This window comes from Gopherus flavomarginatus, chromosome 1, assembly GCF_025201925.1.
Source record: "Gopherus flavomarginatus isolate rGopFla2 chromosome 1, rGopFla2.mat.asm, whole genome shotgun sequence".
Lineage (NCBI taxonomy): Eukaryota > Metazoa > Chordata > Testudines > Testudinidae > Gopherus > Gopherus flavomarginatus.
In genome coordinates this window covers 341,604,122-341,624,063 of record NC_066617.1, presented here as the reverse complement: position 1 = coordinate 341,624,063, position 19,942 = coordinate 341,604,122, and the positions used below count along the sequence as shown (strand labels likewise).

The 19,942-nt window shown below is 40.4% G+C and overlaps 1 protein-coding gene across 5 annotated transcripts in view; it reads left to right on the top strand.

The window, feature by feature from the left end:
• The window catches only part of CNTN5 (contactin 5), a 1,071,723-nt gene that overhangs the window by 1,017,199 nt on the left and 34,582 nt on the right, over window positions 1-19,942 (top strand). For all 5 annotated transcript variants that reach the window (XM_050940444.1, XM_050940408.1, XM_050940418.1 and 2 more), the window contains 3 exons: window positions 3,214-3,284; window positions 4,639-4,873; window positions 16,565-16,674. In XM_050940444.1, the coding sequence (XP_050796401.1) occupies window positions 3,214-3,284; window positions 4,639-4,873; window positions 16,565-16,674 (416 nt within the window). The remainder of the gene's footprint in view (window positions 1-3,213; window positions 3,285-4,638; window positions 4,874-16,564; window positions 16,675-19,942) is intronic.

The window sequence follows — 19,942 nt, the reverse complement described above, 5'->3', positions numbered from 1 at the left end:
CCTCCAACAGAGAGAAATTACGCACCTTCAGAAAAAGAGTCAGTTTTCCAAGTGGTATGTTTGGATGGGATCTTCCTATGCATGTCCCAAAAAATGTTCAGCCAAAGGGAAGTGATATTCATATTCTAGTGGGTTGCACTCTTTCCTCTTAGTATTAAACCGGTGACTCAGTAGAACAGTAGTATAGTTAAGGGGCACAACACTACTAATGGAGGTCCCATTTATTCATAACACATAACACCAGATTGCTGACCTCTAATGGACACTAAAATGTAGAGAGGTTTTAACGCCAGGGTTCTGCCCTTATTCCTCTGTCATTTACAGGAAGAAATCGATTCTTTCTGGCTAGGTTAGTACACCACCACATCAATATTTAATGCAAAAGTATCTCTGTGTGTATACTGCTTATCATTAATATCTTGAAGACCAGGAAGATACTAATTATATGGCAATAAACATAGTTTACGAGTGAATAAGTACAGTTATAAAACTATATACTGTGATATAGAAGTGATGTTGCTGTGGAAAACTGCTAATATACAGCCTTGGTGCCTGGAAAAAATGTTTTCTTTTAATAGTTTTCTTCCTTTAACGGTTATTCATTTCAGAGTGTTCCCCTGTGACTGTATATATTGTGGTTTGGTGCAGTGCAGAAGAAATTTATTCCTTGACACATTTACTCTTTTAATGGTAATTCATTTGAGAGAGTTTCACTGTATGACTGTATATTTTACAGTTTGGTGCAAAGGAGATTCATTCTTTTGACAGGTTTATTCTTTTAACATTTATTCATTTAAGTAGGGCTTCAGTCTGTAAGACTATTATCAAGACTCCTCTAGAAAGAAGACATTGGTCCTCCTTTCTGGTTGAACTACAAATAAGGCCCACAAGTTGGATATTTCAAAAGAGCAATGTTTTGAATCGGTAGCATGGCATCGAAGTCAACAAGGCATACACTTTTCATACTACCAAAGAAACCCCATTGATGTAATTCTTAGGAAGATTTGAAATTGGATCCTAAGTTTGCTTAACACCACACTCTGTTGTAGAGAAGATTTGATGGTTAATTAACATGCAATTAACTTCCAGTTGACTATAAAATCATGTTTATTGAGGTCTTACCACTACAACTCATGCATCATATTACCAAACACTGTGACATTTAAGTTTCACAGCAAAATTTTCCTCTCCATTCCACATTGTACATTTATACTTATTACATAAATTGCACTCATTTTTACAATGGAACTTTCATTGATAAACATATATGCTCCATGTGGCAGACATTACTGGATACATAATAAAGTTAGAGTAAGGATCAGAGAGGAGAATTTTGCTCTTTTCACTCGTGGTTGTCAAATGACCCTGTGCCCATAGACACCAAGGAAGTAACATATCATAAATATTAAAAATACAGTGTCTGAGTGCCAACTGCTAGAAATGAAGGAGACTATAAGTACTCTTATGATGATACTAGGAAGGTTTTCAGATGTTTGCCAAAGAGATGAGCAAAACAATCCAAGTCAATTAAAGAAAACAGTAAGCAGCTGCAATTTGTCTCCTTAATGCTTTCCTTCTCCACTCCTCTTTTGTAATACGGCTTCAAGGCATCACTTGATCATCTGATCACATGTAGGTCAAGTGCTTCTGGCAGAGAATAACTGTATAGAACCTCACTAAGCGTGGCCAAGTGGGGAACTGAAGGAGGAAAAGCTACATAGTGTGTTTCCTAGGTGAATATACCTCAGCAGGAAAGAAGCAATTCATACTTGGAAATTGTTCAGGTCATTCAAGTGAGAGCTGCAGACACCACAGCAAAACTTATATTTTAAAAATATATGTATATGTAAATAGACATACAAAAGTTCTGGTTGTCATCTCATTTACATCAATGTAAATCAGAAATAACTCCTATGTAGTCAGTGGAGTTACATCAATGAGAAATTAAGTCAGAATCGAGTCTTTTTTTTTCCTCTTCTTTTTTCAATGGAAACCTGCTAAAGGCTCCAAAAGCCCATACAAATCAATTTTGAAGTCTGTGTGAGCTTCCAGCATCTAAACTCTAGAATACTGTTATTGAACTTAAGCCCTTAATGATCAAAGCAGGAAATAGAGGGAATTGTGTGCATTTATTTAAATGTGTTTTTCCCTTTGTAGTTCAAAGGCACAGTGCTACTCAATAAATAAGCTGAACTGCATACAATAAGGTCTTAACGGTTAATGCCTCACAATATCTTTCTGCAGTTGATGTATATATAAGTGTGTGAGGAAGAAAATAGAAGATTTCTATCCCAGAATGCCTTTAATCAAATAAAGAATGTAGGCATAAACCACACACAGTACATAAATTCATTCCACATAAGTCATTTTAGGAGCTTCTGTAGATGTGGAAAAGGAGAGAAAAGAAATTCTATGGATCCAAGGAAAGCTAGTATTTTCCAAAAATAAAGCATACAGTAACCCAGCCCATATTGACAATAGCTGTAATATTTTTCTATATAGTTTTGACGTCCTCTCAGATATGCTATTGTGTCAGTTCTATAAATGCATACATATCTGTAAAGCAAATCAAGAAAACGTAATGGCCTACATTTTCAAAAAGGATTAGTGATTTGGGGTGCTTCTGTTGTTGAGTGTCCAACCTGAGATGATAATGAGTGCTTGGCACTTTACGAAAATCAGGCCCCATTAAGGTTTCTGAGGTTGGACTCCCAGAAATTGAAACACCTCAAATAACTGTTCACTTATGAAAATTTATGCAAATATCATTATTCTTGTGTGAAACCTTTTCCATGAACACTAAAATACATCAGAGTTCCTGGCATTTGCTTTTCTAGTTGCCACTTTAAAAAACACACACAAATATGTACAAGTATTAATAGGATAATTCCAGCAAAATAATCTTCAAAATCAACAGCATATTAAAATGTGGGATAATGGGAAAGCAGTTGTTATTGTTTTTTATAGTAACTTTGTTCCCTAGAATATTTCTTCTCTTCTCAGAAGTTTGTATTCAGTTTGAACTGACTACATTTTTTGCAGGATTTCCTAAAATGCAATCAGAAAACTCAAGCAAGTTCTCTTTACAGCAGTGTTCTATCTTTTGCTATTTTTGACCTGATTTGACAGTTTACTGTCTTCTGGGGTAGCTATTACTATGGGGAAAACTTCAATAACTTGGACATTCTCTTTTTTTCACTTTTTTGTTCATAGTTCCAAAGACAGCTCCAGCTAATGTAAGTGGCAGAAGTGGAAGACGGTATGAATTAGTAATAGCGTGGGAGGTAAGGGACTCTTTTTGATTAAAGGCTCTGTTTCATATTGACTTATTTGAGGGCAAAAGTAAGGAGTACTGTACTGAGGTTCCCTACAGCAAATCTTATCAAGATATGAACACAAAATATCATTTCTTAAATGTGTGCTAAGGTCTCAACGAGGTTCACATTTCCATGTGATGAGAGCAGAGGACAACTTGGAGAATCTACCACTCAGATCAGATGCCCCAAAGTAAAGTTGATTTGTTTTTGCTTTCCTTCTCACTCAGTCTGCTAAAGTTGATCTTGCTTCAATAGATGTGCTGTGAATTCTGCTCAAGATGCAGTGCTAACTCAGTGTGTGAGAAAGAGACTACTTGTACATTAACTCCTCCCTCTGATAGGAAGGTTGGCACGAACACTGAAAAGCCTGCAGAGGGCCAGAGTCTTAATTGATGTAAATTGGCCTAGTTTCATTCACTTCAGTGGATCTATGCTGAGCTGATTTATTCTACCTCAGGATCTGTCCAGTGAGTTATCTTCCCAGCCACCATCACACAGTATTCAGTTTGGCATTCTTTGTTGATTTGCCCAACACTGAAACCATTATTTCCATAACAAATAATGCAAACTATAGTGAAGCCACTTTCACCAGCCTGAGAGAATGCATTCTCCAAATTAGGCAGAAGATTTCAGGGCTTTACCCTGTTTTTATTTAGCCTTGTGGTTCCGCCATGTCCTATAAGTATCTTTCTCTTTTCACTGTTTGCAACACATCACACTATGCATCACAACCTCTTACATTAGGTAAAGTCATTAACCAAATTAGTAATAACATCCAGGTACTTCATATGTTTTAATTATACGCAGCAGAGTGAATGCACTTAAATTTTTCTTTTGCTTTAATAGATTTCTACCATTTCCATTTATATTCCCTACCTCTCCATGGGGAATTCCACCAGAGAAGGTAGCTATTCTTAATAGGTAACACACAAAAATTGTGTAACTAAAAATCTGTTGGATTTGTTACTAAGGACTGATCCTGGCACTTAGAATCATGCCTTTCTCTGTGAGCAGTCTCATCTAATTCAGGGCAGATTAATCAGTGCGAGTAAGGGTGGCAGAATCAGCCACTTTTTAGATACACTGGGGTAGAAGCTCAGCTGGTGTAATTTGTCATTGGTCCACTGATGTCAGTCGGCCGCCCCAAAACATATAGAAAAGACTTTCCTTACTAGTTAAGCTGTACTGAGCACAATTCTGTGACTACTGCTTTACATGATCGCCTCTGTTAAGAAGCCAGTTTATATTTGCCCACTGTGATTGCTTCCAGTGTAATAAGGTTTAAAATATCTGCTGGTTAATTGAACTTTCCTTTTTTTAGCCAGTATCAGAAGAGTTTCAGAATGGGGAAGGATTTGGATACATTGTGGCTTTCAGACCAAATGGAACACGAGGGTGGAAAGAAAAAATGGTGACATCCTCAGATGCTTCAAAGTTCATCTATAGGGATGAAAGTGTGCCACCTCTGACTCCCTTTGAGGTGAAAGTTGGTGTATATAATAACAAAGGAGATGGACCCTTCAGCCCCATTGTGGTCATCTGTTCAGCTGAGGGAGGTTAGTTTGAGAGATTGTAAAGTTTGTCTGCATGTCATACGCTATATATATGCAATAAGAATTAATAGTAGTGTTTTTCATCCATAGATCTCAAAGCACTTTACAAAGGAGATAAGTATCATTATTCCCATTTTGTAGGCAGGGAAACTATGGTACATGTTGGTGGCATGGCTTGTTCAAGGTCACCTAGCGGACGAGCAGCAGGTCTCTCCTTAGTCTCAGTTCAGTGCTCTGTTCACTAGGCTACACTGCCTCATATATAACAGTCAGACCATAGGTTTATCATATTAAATAGAGGCAGCCAGCTGATGAAAAAAATAGTTTTAATAAAAAGGCTGACTTTGTTCCACTATTGTTTTGGTGTTCCATGTAATTCAGTATTCACAATTTATGTCAAACAGATGTTTACAACATCTGATTGTTTCATAAATTCCCAGCATTAATGATTGTTTCCTGGGAAACTGGGACTGAAAAGTGCATAGCATGTGTTTTTGGTTGTTCTTTATATTTTGCTACTTGTCATTTTCCTGTTTAAAAAGTTTGTTACTAAAACAGGGTTCAGAAACTATAGTTAGTAGCCAAACACTCACTGTGAATAACAATGAATACTTTATGAACAACCCAGTACCTGAAAATTGTTCTGGAGATTATTCAGCAAATATTTATGGATAAAAACTATGGGCTCAGCTAGTTGTAAATTGGTGTAGCTCAGGTGGTTTCAATGCAGTTCTGCTGATTTACACAAGCAAAAGATCTGGCTCTATATTTATAGAAATCAGTTTGTTAAAATTCACATATAGAAGAAAAGGCAAGCAAATATTATTCACAACAAATGATTTGACCCACTCTAATATCAAAGGCTGGATTCAGAAACCCTCCGCATGTTGAGTAGTACTTTACTCTTCAAATAGTCCCATTGCTTTCAGTTGATCCACATGATGTTACGTAGAAAACTTGGAATTTTATTTTTGTATTAGCTCACAACAAATGAGTATCAGAGGGGTAGCCATGTTAGTCTGGATCTGTAAAAGCAGCAAAGAATCCTGTGGCACCTTATAGACTAACAGACGTTTTGGAGCATGAGCTTTCGTGGGTGAATACCCACTTCCTCAGATGCATGTAGTGGAAATTTCCAGGGGCAGGTATATATATGCTAGCAAGCAAGCTAGAGATAACGAGGTCAGTTCAATCAGGGAGGATGAGGCCCTGTTCTAGCAATTGAGGTGTGAAAACCAAGAGAGGAGAAACTGGTTCTGTAGTTCGCAAGCCATTCACAGTCTTTGTTCAATCCTGAGCTGATGGTGTCAAATTTGCAGATGAACTGAAGCTCAGCAGTTTCTCTTTGAAGTCTGGTCCTGAAGCTTTTTTGCTGCAGGATGGCCACCTTAAGGTCTGCTATAGTGTGGCCAGGGAGGTTGAAGTGCTCTCCTACAGGTTTTTGTATATTGTCATTCCTAATGTCTGATTTTTATCCATTTATCTTTTTCCGTAGAGACTGTCCAGTTTGGCCGATGTACATAGCAGAGGGGCATTGCTGGCATATGATGGCGTATATTACATTGGTGGATGTGCAGGTGAATGAACCAGTGATGGTGTGGCTGATCTGGTTAGGTCCTGTGATGGTGTCGCTGGTGTAGATATGTGGGCAGAGTTGGCATCGAGGTTTGTTGCATGGATTGGTTCCTGGGGATACAGGAAAACATCAAAAAAGAGCTCTCCAACCTGGAGACTCTCATTAATAACCAAACTTCTATACAAATGGACTTCACTAGAATAAGACAGGAGATCTACATTACTCACTTCACCTCTCTACAAAGGAAAAAGGACTGTAAGCTGTCTAAACTCCTACCTGCCACATGGGGCCAAAACCGTGGTACGCCTAATCCACCCAGCAATATCGTCAATCTATCCAACTACACACTCAGCCCAGAAGAAAAGTCTGTCCTATCTCGGGGACTCTCTTTCTGCCCTGCCACCCCCACCAACATGATACAGTTCTGTGGCGATCTGGAAGCCTACTTTTGCTGGCTCCGACTCAAAGAATACTTCCAGGACAACACTGAACAGTGCACTGATACACAGGTGCCGTCCCACCAACAGCACAAGAAGAGGAACTCCACATGGACTCCTCCTGAGGGTCGATATGACAGTCTGGACCTATACATTGAATGCTTCCGCTGGCGTGCACAGGCAGAAATCGTGGAACAACATCACTTGCCTCACAACCTAAGTCGTGCAGAACGCAATGCCATCCACAGCCTCAGAAACCACCCTGACATTATCACCAAAGACGCTGATAAAGGAGGTGCTGTTGTCATCATGAACAGGTCTGACTACCAAAAGGAGGCCGCCAGACAACTCTCCAATACCAAATTCTACAGGCCACTTCCCTCAGATCCCACTGAGGAATACACTAAGAAACTACAGCATCTACTCAGGACACTCCTTACACTAACACCAGAAGAAAGCAACATACCCCTAGAGCCCCGACCAGGGTTATTCTATCTACTACCCAAGAACCACAAACCTGGAAATCCTGGACACCTCATCATCTCAGGCATTGGCACTCTCACTGAAGGACTGTCTGGATATATAGACTCTCTACTCAGACCCTATGCCACCAGCACTCCCAGCTATCTCCGTGACACCACCGATTTCCTGAGGAAACTACAATGCATTGGTCACCTCCCAAAAAACACCATCCTAGCCACCATGGATGTAGAGGCTCTCTACACAAACATCCCACACACAGATGGAATACAAGCTGTCAGGAACACTATCCCTGATGATGCCACAGCACAACTGGCTGCTGAGCTCTGTGCCTTTATACTTACACACAACTATTTCAAATTTGATGACAATATATATCTCCAGATCAGTGGCACTGCTATGGGCACCCGCATGGCCCCACAATATGCCAATATCTTTATGGCCGACCTGGAACAACGCTTCCTCAGCTCTTGTCCACTCACGCCCCTTCTCTACCTACGCTACATTGATGACATCTTCATCATCTGGACCCATGGGAAGGAGACGGTGGAAAAATTCCACCACGATTTCAACAGCTTCCACCCCACCATCAACCTCAGCCTGGACCAATCTACATGGGAGGTCCACTTTCTTGACACCGCGGTACAAATAAGTGATGGTCACATTAACACCACCCTATATCAAAAACCTACCGACCGCTATGCCTACCTTCATGCCTCCAGCTTCCATCCCGGACACATCACACGATCCATTGTCTACAGCCAAGCACTGAGGTACAACCGCATCTGCTCTAACCCCTCAGACAGAGACCAACACCTACAAAATCTCCACCAAGCATTCTCAAGACTACAATACCCACACGAGGAAATAAGGAAACAGATCAACAGAGCCAGACGTGTACCCAGAAGCCTCCTACTGCAAGACAAACCCAAGAAAGAAACCAACAGGACTCCACTGGCCACCACATACAGCCCCCAGCTAAAACCCCTCCAATGCATCATCAAGGATCTACAACCCATCCTGGACAATGATCCCACACTTTCACAGGCCTTGGGTGGCAGGCCAGTCCTTGCCCACAGACAACCTGCCAACCTGAAACATATTCTCACCAGTAACTGCACACCGCACCATAATAATTCTAGCTCAGGAACCAATCCATGCAACAAACCTCGATGCCAACTCTGCCCACATATCTACACCAGCGACACCATCACAGGACCTAACCAGATCAGTCACACCATCACTGGTTCATTCACCTGCACATCCACCAATGTAATATACGCCATCATATGCCAGCAATGCCCCTCTGCTATGTACATCGGCCAAACTGGACAGTCTCTACGGAAAAAGATAAATGGATACAAATCAGACATTAGGAATGACAATATACAAAAACCTGTAGGAGAGCACTTCAACCTCCCTGGCCACACTATAGCAGACCTTAAGGTGGCCATCCTGCAGCAAAAAAACTTCAGGACCAGACTTCAAAGAGAAACTGCTGAGCTTCAGTTCATCTGCAAATTTGACACCATCAGCTCAGGACTGAACAAAGACTGTGAATGGCTTGCCAACTACAGAACCAGTTTCTCCTCTCTTGGTTTTCACACCTCAACTGCTAGAACAGGGCCTCATCCTCCTTGATTGAACTGACCTCGTTATCTCTAGCTTGCTTGCTAGCATATATATACCTGCCCCTGGAAATTTCCACTACATGCATCTGAGGAAGTGGGTATTCACCCACGAAAGCTCATGCTCCAAAACGTCTGTTAGTCTATAAGGTGCCACAAGATTCTTTGCAACAAATGAGTAACATTTTTTTTCTGCTCGATTACCCATTACTACCCTTCCTTCTCAGTTAGATGTATTTTTCTGATACCATTATCCCATAGTCAAAGAAGATTGAAATTTTGATTCCTTTAAAGCAAGTGTCAGTAATCTACATGTGTTTAATTGTTTGGATCAGCATGAGAACATCTTAAAATCCAAATACAATCAAAATGATATCTGACTTACCAGTACTACAGAGATATTTTTGTCAATATGCATTTGACTTTATTGTTACTTAACAGACAGTGAAGTAATATCATTTATTCAGATGCTTTTATTATTTTTAAGAACTCAAATCATAAGAGAATCAAATTAAAAAAAAGAAAATCAGAGCCTTCTGTGAGGCAAGAGGGAGATATTTTTTCATTGTAAAATATTAATTTATAAATTAATTTATAAATGTCCCCTGTTATTTCCCTGTTTTGAATGACAAGTATTGAAAATTCAGTTTTGATAAATAGTGTTACGTTTAAAGTCTGTTTTTTAGTTATTTAGAGAAAACTGAAAACGGAATCTTTGATAATATAAAAAAGTCAGTATTTCTAAAGTTTACTTTAAAATATGAAAAATGCAAAAGATAAATCTAGAATTATTAATTTATTATTAATTCTCATTTCTTTTATCCAAAGTAGAGTAATCAGTTATGGGAACCCTGGTTTCTTTGACACAATTCAATCATCCAAACATATCTACCCATTATAATTTGCTTATTCAATCTGTGTCTGTGTGTGTCAGAACCTTACAAGTATCCTAAGGTGCTGTACTCAAAATTAAAAAGAACAAAGAAACAGGATTTTTGTTTGGAAGCTGGTATAGAAGAGGGACCAGCAGTACGATATATATCAGTCTTGGGGCCTGATCTGCCAAGCCCTCATTCTAACTAAAGTGCCTTCAGTAAGCATACTTGTTATTCGTAACCAGTGCTATCCACTCCTGTGTAAAGGGCCAGCAAAAAGCCTAATGGTAAGATTATCAGCAGTGACGTAGCAGTCAAATCCTATTAGACTCTTAAATGACTAAGGGCCAGACATACAAAGGTATTCAGGTGCCTAAAGATTCATATAGGTTTGTAGTGGGCTTTTCAAAAGTGACTAAGTAGATTGGGCACCCAGCTCCCACTGACTTTCATAGAATCATAGAACCATAGGACTGGAAGGGACTTCAAGAGCCCATCTGTCCAGTCCTCTGCCCTCATCTAAACCATCCCTGACAGGTGTTTGTCTAACCTGATTTTAAAAATCTCCAATGATCGAGACTCCACAGCATCCCTGGGCAATTTATTTTAGTGCTTAACCACCCTGACAGGAAGTTCTTCCTAATGTCCAACCTAAACTGCCTTTGCTGCAATTTAAGCCCATAGCTTCATGTCCTATACTCAGAAGTTAAGGAGAATATATTTTCTCCCTCCTCCTTGTAATAAATTTTTATGTACTTGAAAATTGTTACCATGTCCCCTCTCAACCTTCTCTTCTTCAGACTGGATAAATCCAGTTTTTTTCAATCTTCCCTCATAGGTCATGTCTTCTCTGGACTTTTTCCAATTTGTCTACAACTTTCCTGAAATGTGGCATCCAGAACTGGACACAGTACTCCAGTTGAGGCCTAATCATCATGTAGTAAAGCAGAAGAATTATTTTTCATGTCTTGCTTACAGCTCTCCTGTGAATACATCTCAGAATTATGTTTACTTTTTTTTTGCAACAGTGTTACACTGTTCACTCATATTTAGCTTGTGATCCACTATGACCCTCAGATCCCTTTCTGCTGTACTCCTTCCTAGGCAGTCATTTCCCATTTTGTAAGGATTGTTCCTTCCTAAGTGGAGCATTTTGCATTTGTCCTTATTAAATTTCATCCTATTTTCTTCAGACCATTTCTCCAGTTGTCCAGATCATTTTGAAATTTAATCCTATCCTCCAAAGCACTTACAATACCTCCCAGCTTGGTATTGACCACAAACTTTATAAGTGTATTCTCTATGCCATTATCTAAATCGCTGATGCTGATTTTTTTTACCATATTTTTATAGAGCAGCTTGCATGAGTCCGTGAGTGGGACTTCTAGTCATTAGTGTAATGCAAATAACATTGAATGAAAACTGACTGTGCAAAGAAGTTTTCCATTTAACTTTGTTCTGACTCATTCAGCCTGGTGGAGAACCTAAATCTATAGTTATTTTCCAGAAAGAAGTGGGCAGATGGCACATTTCAGAGCTCTCAGAATTTTACTACTTGATCTGTTTACGGACTGAAAATAAAGCATTTAAAGTAGACAGCAAAATATATTATGTGAGATGAATATTAAGACAACAAAGGCTGAAACATTTTCTGGTTAGCTCAAACTCTCCTAGTTTTTCATTCTCGGCCTTCATTAAAATAAGAAAATAAGCCATGGCCTTTTTCTTCTAATTTAAGAGAAGGAATATGCAATTACATACTTTTAAGTATGGCCGCTATGGCTCAAATTAAAACCTTACATTTATGAAGTACAATTCTGAGGATCAGTTCATAGCTAAAACTGAGCTCCCTGAGATTTATGTGAACCTGAAAATTAATAAATTGGCATCTTAGTGGTAAAATATAATGGATAATTTCCTACCTTTGCCAGTTGATCTATCTGGGTTAGAGCCTGTAGAAGTTCAACTACAGGAGTCTTCACTGAATTTTTAAATAAGGAAATGATAATCCTTATACTGAGGAGTTTACTAAGCACTGCTTTGATTAATGCGACTAGCCCCATTGGGAAGCCATATGTGTAATCAATATTATAGACACATCCCCCTTATTATTTGGAGAACTCCAGCTGTTATGTCACTTATTACAAATGTATCATTTATATTAATGAACATGATAATGCTGCTCTAAGCTTTTAATCTATCAGAACTTGATTTTTATCAATTAACCTGTCCATTTTGTACTCTGTACCAGTGCAAGAGAAACTTTTGCAAGTTAATTAATATCTTCAGAAGCAAAAGGTTGCTTCTTTTGCAGCATAAAATTCCGTAAGTTATCAGCATACTGGTATTCTGTGTTGGAGTTAGGAGAAGGAAATAATAGGGTTATAACTGCAGGGAGCATACTTTTTTTCGGAACTATTCTTTGGACACTCAGTCTTCTGGGAGTACAAAACATTTGTATGCAGTGGCAGAACCAAAGTTTAAAGATGAACTGGAAAAATAATCACTGTTTCAGATGCCTGATTAGTACCAGGATATGTGTATAGACTCAAATACTATTGGGTAGACTGCAAAGGGCCTATCTGATCACTGACACACAAGAAATCAGATCATGCCTCCCAGTCCTATTCATGAACAGGGACCCCCCAGGCATATATCTCCCACCTTCCTCCGAAAGTGAGATGAGCCTTCTCTGTGGCACCACTTGCCTCCCCCTATTCTGGATCCTCTAGAGGGTCTGCACTGGAAAAGAGAGTGGAGATTGAATAGACTTGACGGAAGACTACATTGGCTGGGGGGGACAGATCCAAGGGAATGTAAATCGTCCCTCCTCTGGCTCTGTGGAAATCAGTTAAGAAATAAAAGAAACAGAGTATATCCTTGCCCTATATTTTCCTTTCTGCAGAGAAATGACATCTTCCTTAGGATTCCAGAGGGACCCATATCTAAGGAACAGCTCTGGTACCACAACTCCAGTGGAGTTTCATTGCATGGGAAATATGGGCAGCAATATATGGGCAGAGAGAGGGAGAGGATTTTTACACAGATGATGCTGGCCTTCCATAGATGTCCTGGGGATCAATACAGATCCCTGGATATGTGAGGTTTGGAGATATCCCCAGTGGTCTTTTCTGCAAGGTGACCAAATACTACACCTCTTTCTCCCTGACAGAATGATGAGGGAGATATCTTTTCCAGGGAATCCTCATGAAGATTTCCTCCCTCTGAGATCTCTGTCACAGAAGGGGATGATCTTGCCAAGGAAATTCACTGTTGGATGAAGTCTCTTGCCCAAATATATGGAAAGGATGAGGAGTAATGAGGAAGGGCTCCTGGCTAAAGTGCTCAGAGTTTTTGTCAGGAACCTCTGTAAAAATTCCTCCCTGGTAGTAATATGAGAAGGGAACAGAGATTAGTAGTGGAATTGGCTAAGCAGGGAGACTTGGTCGTGGCTGTGTTCCACAATGGGTTTAAAGGATTGGTCTTGCCTGAGTTGGTCCTGCACTTATTTTTGTTTCAGAACCTGTTTCCACAGAATTAGCTAACATTGAAATCTTTGTGGGGAAACATTCTCTGTGGAATGGTGGGACTTGGCTGGCCAGTTTACAGTTGCAAATAAACACCTACTAATGCTATGGAATCTGAGAATCAGCTCCTGACAAATTAGAATTCAGGATTTCCTCTTTGAAACCTAATGCAACGCAGTGAATGGAATTCCCTAGTCTGGGTTAGGTGTTGATGTCGTCAGCTGTTGCAGGATACTAATGTTATTCTAAACTCTGGTCTTGCAAATGAAAAGCAGTGTCTTTGGGATGTTGCACAGGGCTTTTCAAGGTCTTACTATTTTTTGTTAAATTTAATCAGGGAATGTTAAAGGGCTTGTTAAGGATGCTAGCCTTTTTTCATCAGTGTGACCCCAGGAAGATATCACTAAATGTAACATAATAAGAAGATATTAATAAAAGAATATGAACATAACATCAACAGCAATTATGGAAAAGCCTAATGAACCTGCCAAACTTATCATCAATGCTAGACATACAATATAAATCATGACATTGTACTGAGCCATGGATTATTTTATATTATAGCAAATTATATGGTCCTCATCCAATTTGAATCAATAAAAATTGCAATTTCATCTCCATAAACTTTCAGACAGTCATAATGTGCCTTATTTCTAAAAATATTGTTTCTCTCCTTTTACTGAACATTTACATTCTTGGAGTCTAATATCAGTGAAATTACAGTGAATAATTCCTGACATGTAAGAAATGCCTCATACATATATATTTTTCTACTTCATATACTGAAAACAATTATATATGTATATTAAGCCTTTTGTTTCTATTGTGAGCAATGCATAAACCTTCTCTAGTGAATGCTATGAAAGAGAAATGTTTTCTCCATTTTTAGAAAATGTAAAAGCTGCCACCCAACATTTTGTATACATCACAAATTATTTATCGCACTGTAGTCTTCCCTGACAACAAGACAATTGCTTCAATAATATAAAAACTAGAAAATGGCTTTTGCAGCACAAATCTTAGTAGTACATAAAATAGAAAACAGAGTGCACCTATTGAACAAATAATATCATGCAGAATATATTTCTTTATAGCAGACTCTTTGAGTCCAGAATATCATATCGCTTATGCCTTGTAAACATTATAATTTCTTTTTATTTACTACTTTGAAAGAGCAATCAATATTTTATACTTAGCAATAATGCACCATTATTAATGTGCACAATTTTTAATAAAGTCAGAAGTTCTCACTTTCTTTAGACACTGCTTTTAAAAAACAAACAAGCAAACAAAACAAAATAAAAAACTGAGCAAAAGGAAAGGAAAAATCCCAAAAAGAAAAGTAAGGGAGAAGCTGTAGATCAGCAGTGCCAGAGCACATAATGTAATACAAAATGGAGGGTGGTTGGGGAGGGAGGGACCAGTTACTCTATAAAGATTTATATTAAACTCCTTACTATGGCAATTTGATCAACTACCAAAATGTATAATTTTAACACAGGCTGTGCCAAAAAGAAATTATTTTTCTGTAATCATGTTAAGCCCTAAAATGCATCTTTTAAAAAGATCTTTTATGTGCTTCTTTATAATGTAAAAGCCAGGGCCTCCAAATGATCAGACTAACACATTACAAAATGTAATGAGATATGTTAGACCAAGAAACAAATTACAGCCCTTGTTATTCCAGATGAATCTGAATCCAGCTTTTTTCTCAACAAACAGACAGACCCTGGAGGGTTGTAAATAGCTACTGTGTGCTTGTGCTCTAATGTAAAGTATTTTCACTGAGTTCTATATTCTCATCTAAACATGTTGCAGTAAGATTTTATTAATTTCACAGGGAATGAAAATTGCCCCAAATACTAAAGCTCTAAGCTCTAGTAAAATGATACATATGGGGTTTTGTAAACCCTCGGCAATCACAACGCACTCTGTAAACCAAGGTGACCATACAAATCTATGGCATATATCAGGGATGAGAAAACGTACTGACCCTCCGAGATGCATAGGACAGTCTTCAAAAATTCGAGAGCTGAGGCATGCCTGCTAGGGCTCAGCGCTTCAGCCCTGCGCCAGGATGATGGAACTAGGGGCTACTGCCCTGCAGGGTCAAGGGGTCTCAGGCCCTCAGCCTCACGAGGCATGCCTTCTGGGGTTCAGAGCTTCAGCCCTGCTCCCAGTGAAGCCCCAAGCCCCGGAAGGTGCCTCCCATGGGGCTGAAGCCCCAAAACCCCTCTCCCTGCTGGGCAGAAGCCTGTAGCCCCACCACCCTGCCACAGGGCAGAAGCGCTGAGCTCCACCAAACAGTCTGATAGGTCGAGAATGTGGGAGTGTGGGGGCTCCGAGAGCCACACTCTAACTGTAAAACTCACAAGCCGCAGTTTGGCCATCCTTGGCATATATTGTCTCTGTAGCTCTCCCTACAGCTTTCAATGTGTATTTTCCTATTTTTTCCCCTGATCTTACTTTTCTTATTGCTGACCAACCCAGGTGTTTTTTAAAAGTTTTCCCTGACCCCAAAGTTATGCAATGTAAAAGCTGTTAACAGCAAAGCTGGCTAGAATCAGAAAATAAAAATGTTCCTTTCCTTCTCTATAGGAAGGTGTGTATCCTGTGCTTAAAAATGTATTTAAAATTGCCAGCAACCTGAAGTACTAATATGCTCCTAAAAAGTGCATTTGCTATGCATTTCACTACATCTCTGGGTTTGACTGCAAGCTTTTCAGCTGCTGGTTTAACTCAAGAGCAAGGTCATCTGAGCACCCCATGTAGTTTTCATTTTCAAATGATGAAATGGCAGAGTAAAGGACAGAGAAAGAATGCTCTATTTACTTCTGCCGTCCCGTAGATCTGTTGGTGAAGGCTTAGATGGGAAAATAATGTTGAAGATAAGAATTAAAGGTTGCTGAAGAGAAATCAGCCATGGAAAAGGGGTTCTTCATTGTGGGTCCGTCTGTAATAAGATATTGATGGAACATGACACAAATAAAGAAATATAATAGAGATAATCTTTTTATTTTGTTCAGTTTCTCATACGCACAACAGCCACAAGACTTTATTCTGGGTAATAAGGTACAATGGAGGAAATATATGACACTTTCAGTTGTAGTGCTTTTGATAGATACAAGTTGTTACAGTAGAGGTTTGTCATTTCATTTTTTCTTAATACAGAACCCAGTGCGGCTCCTACTGATGTCAAGGCTACAGGTTTGTCTGTATCAGAGATTCTGGTTGCGTGGAAACATGTTAAAGAAAGTCTAGGAAGACCACAGGGATTTGAGGTATGAATACAGAATAACATAATAAAAAGCATTGTTATTGTTGCTAACATTGCATTTTGCTAAAGTGTGGAATGGTAAAACTTCAATACACATTATGCTCATAATATATGACTATCTGTAGGAGAACAAGGGCTACAGAAAACACAGCTGGGATAACAGGCATAGCCTTTATTGCTTGTTCATGCTTTCAAATAGTCCATTGCTAGCTCTTATGGGGTCTCTAAGGGTACATCAACACTGAAAAAAAACCCTCGCTTTAGCAGCGAGTCTAAGAGCCCAGGTCAACTGACTTGGGCTCATGGGTCTCAAGCTGTTGGGCTAAAAACAGCAGTGCAAGTACAGAGGTACAGTCTGGTAGGTACACCGTACCAGCAAGATATTTCTAATCTGTATGACATACCGGAAAGACACAGGAGGAGCTGGTGGCCCCACACTGGCAGCCCCTCTGGTGCAGCTGTACTGCCCCTAGCCCATTCCCCTTCCCTTCCATGGAGCTGCATCTCGTCCATCTGTACAGCTGCAGCCCTGCCGGAGGACAGGTCTGGGTGGGCTGGGCTGGGGGGCGGAACAACCCTTCCCCCGCCCCCCCAGGTCTGTCCTGAGTGGGACTGCTGCTGTAGTACACAGACGGAGGACAGAGATGCAGCTCCGTGGAAGGGCAGGGGGCAGAGCTGAGGATTCTGCTCCTTTCCCCACTGTGGTTCCCAAGAGAGCCCTGAACCACAGGGTCTCCCAGGAACTGCAATGGGGAAAGGAGCAGAACCCTGGCAGCTCCTCCAGTGGCTGTACTGCCCCCAGCCCTGTCCTCTGGGGACAGATGGAAGAGACGCAGCTGCATGGAAGGGCAGGGGGTGAGGCTGGGAACGGTAGAGCTGGGCCAGAGGAGTTGCCAGCTTGGGGCTTCCCAGCTGCCCCACATTCTGCTCCTTTCCCTGCTGTGGTTCTGAAGTCTCCAGCACAGCAGGAGGAGGACAGAGCCCCCCAGGGTAATGTGGGATGGGTTATAGGGAGAGGCCAGGGCCCCAGGCTGGTGGCGGGGTGGGGAGGAGTTACATGGAAGGTCACGTGAGCAGGTCATATACTCCCCCTTTGCTGGTGCCTCCTGTCCCCCCCCATACTGATAAGAAATGGATTTTACTTGCACCCTGGCTAAAAATAGCAGTATAGACATTCCCGCTCAGGCTGGGTCCCTGGCTCTGGTACCCTGAAAGAGAGGAGGGTCTCAGGGACTATGATTCAGCCCAAGAGGGAATGTATATACTGCTATTTTTTACCATGTAGCGCAAAGCCAGTGTCAGTTACCCAGGCTCTGAGACTGGCTCACTTGGTGGGGGGCAGTGTTACAGTGTAGACATATTCTAGATAGTCCAAAGGAGCTGAAAGAACTGCTGGTCAGCTAATGTGATGACTTCACTGGCTACAGAAGTTTAAGTGTAACCAATTTTCAGGTCTAAGCAACCCATTCAAAATAATTATTTACTGAGAGACATCCCTGTGCATGGCACTCCTTGAGCAAACATAGAAGACACAATCACTGTCAGTAGTGTGCTTTCTTAGAGATTATTGCTGTTGGTGATGGTTTGAGGGATATCTGCTGGACAGAAAATAGCGGTGTAGGTTCCATAAGGAGGGGGAAGACAGAAAATGTCATATTGCTGCTATATAAATCCATGGTATGCCCACATCTTGAATACTGCATGTTTATGTGGTTGCCCCATCTCAAAAAAGATATATTCGACTTGGAAAAGGTTCAGAAAAAGGCAACAAAAATTATTTGGGGTATGAAATGGCTGCCATATGAGGAGAGATTAATAAGACTGGTACTTTTCAGCTTGGAAAAGAGACGACTAAGGTGGGGATATGATAGAGGTTTATAAAATCATGACTGGTGTGAAGAAAGTAAATAAGGAAGTGTTATTTATTCCTTCTCATAACACAAGGACTAGGGAGCAGCAAATGAAATTAATAGGCAGCAGATTTAAAAGACACAAAAGGAAGTATTTTTTCACAAAATGCACAGTCTACCTGTGGAACTCCTTGCCAGAGGATGTTGTGAAGGCCAAGACTATAACAGGGTTCAAAAAAGGACTAGATAAGTTCATAGAAGATAGGTCCATCAATGGCTATTCTGTTTGCTAGAAACTAGGAATGGGTGAAAGGGATGGATCACTTGATGATTACCTGTTCTGCTCATTCCTCCAGGGGCACCTGGCATTGACCACTGTTGGAAGACAGGATACTGGGCTAGATGGACCTGTGGTCTGACCCTGTATGGCCATTCTTATATATAGAGACCTGAGTGTGCTTAGTGCCATGGCAAACACACCAGTAAAAATCCTTTTAACCTTTCATTAAAGAAAGAGAAAAGAAGGGAAAACAATTAAAGCATTTAAAAAGTAAAATATTAAGTAAGGCTTTCATTTTAACAACATTCCTTGCCTTTAGCTGGAGAGTTTTTAGAAGGAAGCAAAGCCCATGTTTGACAGTCTTGTAGATGGTGTCAAAGATGGTATTAACAACTGTCCTTTCTGGGGAAAAAAGAATATGTTAGTTGGGATGGACTGGAGCTGTTGTCATTGCTGCTAATGTTAAAGTCCAATCCTGTTTCCTAAAGGACAGAGCAAAAGACAAACACACACAAAAGAGTTCAGAAAAGAACAGCAAAGATAGAAAATGCTACTTCTGTCTCTGGTGATGACTTTCACCAGCAACCTCACTGCTGGAAAAACACAGGCCCAGCACACAGCTGATCAGCCACTCCAAGACCCATCAAAAGTACTAGTATCAGGCTGTTTAGGGCATTGCATTTAGTTGCCTGTCTGGTTTCCTTCTCATAGCAGTGTGGCAAAATATGCAATATTGGCTGGCTAAGTCAGACTCTTATTAAACAGAAGGCAAAGAGAGCAAGATTGGAAAGGAAAGAAATAAGTTGGAGAAGGAAAAAGACACAGCTAGCAGGGAATGAGGCAAAGGCTCACATCCCAGGGAGTGTTTGGGTTTTGGCCAGAGCCATGACAGTGTCATCTGAGTCTCTTTCTCTGGCCCAGTCTGGTCAGGACATCAATCAGGACTAGTATGAAGAAGGTCTGGGGTCCCAGGAGATGGTTGCGTGGCAGCCATGATGACAAAGCTTACCACAGTGGTTGTTGGCAGAAAGCTGTTTCTTCTGCTAATTGTCCCCAAAAGTATTTTCTTCTTAACAATCTCCAAAGGGAGTGTTGGGTGGAATAGTCCATCCTCTAGTTATCTTGTCCACCAATAAACCCAA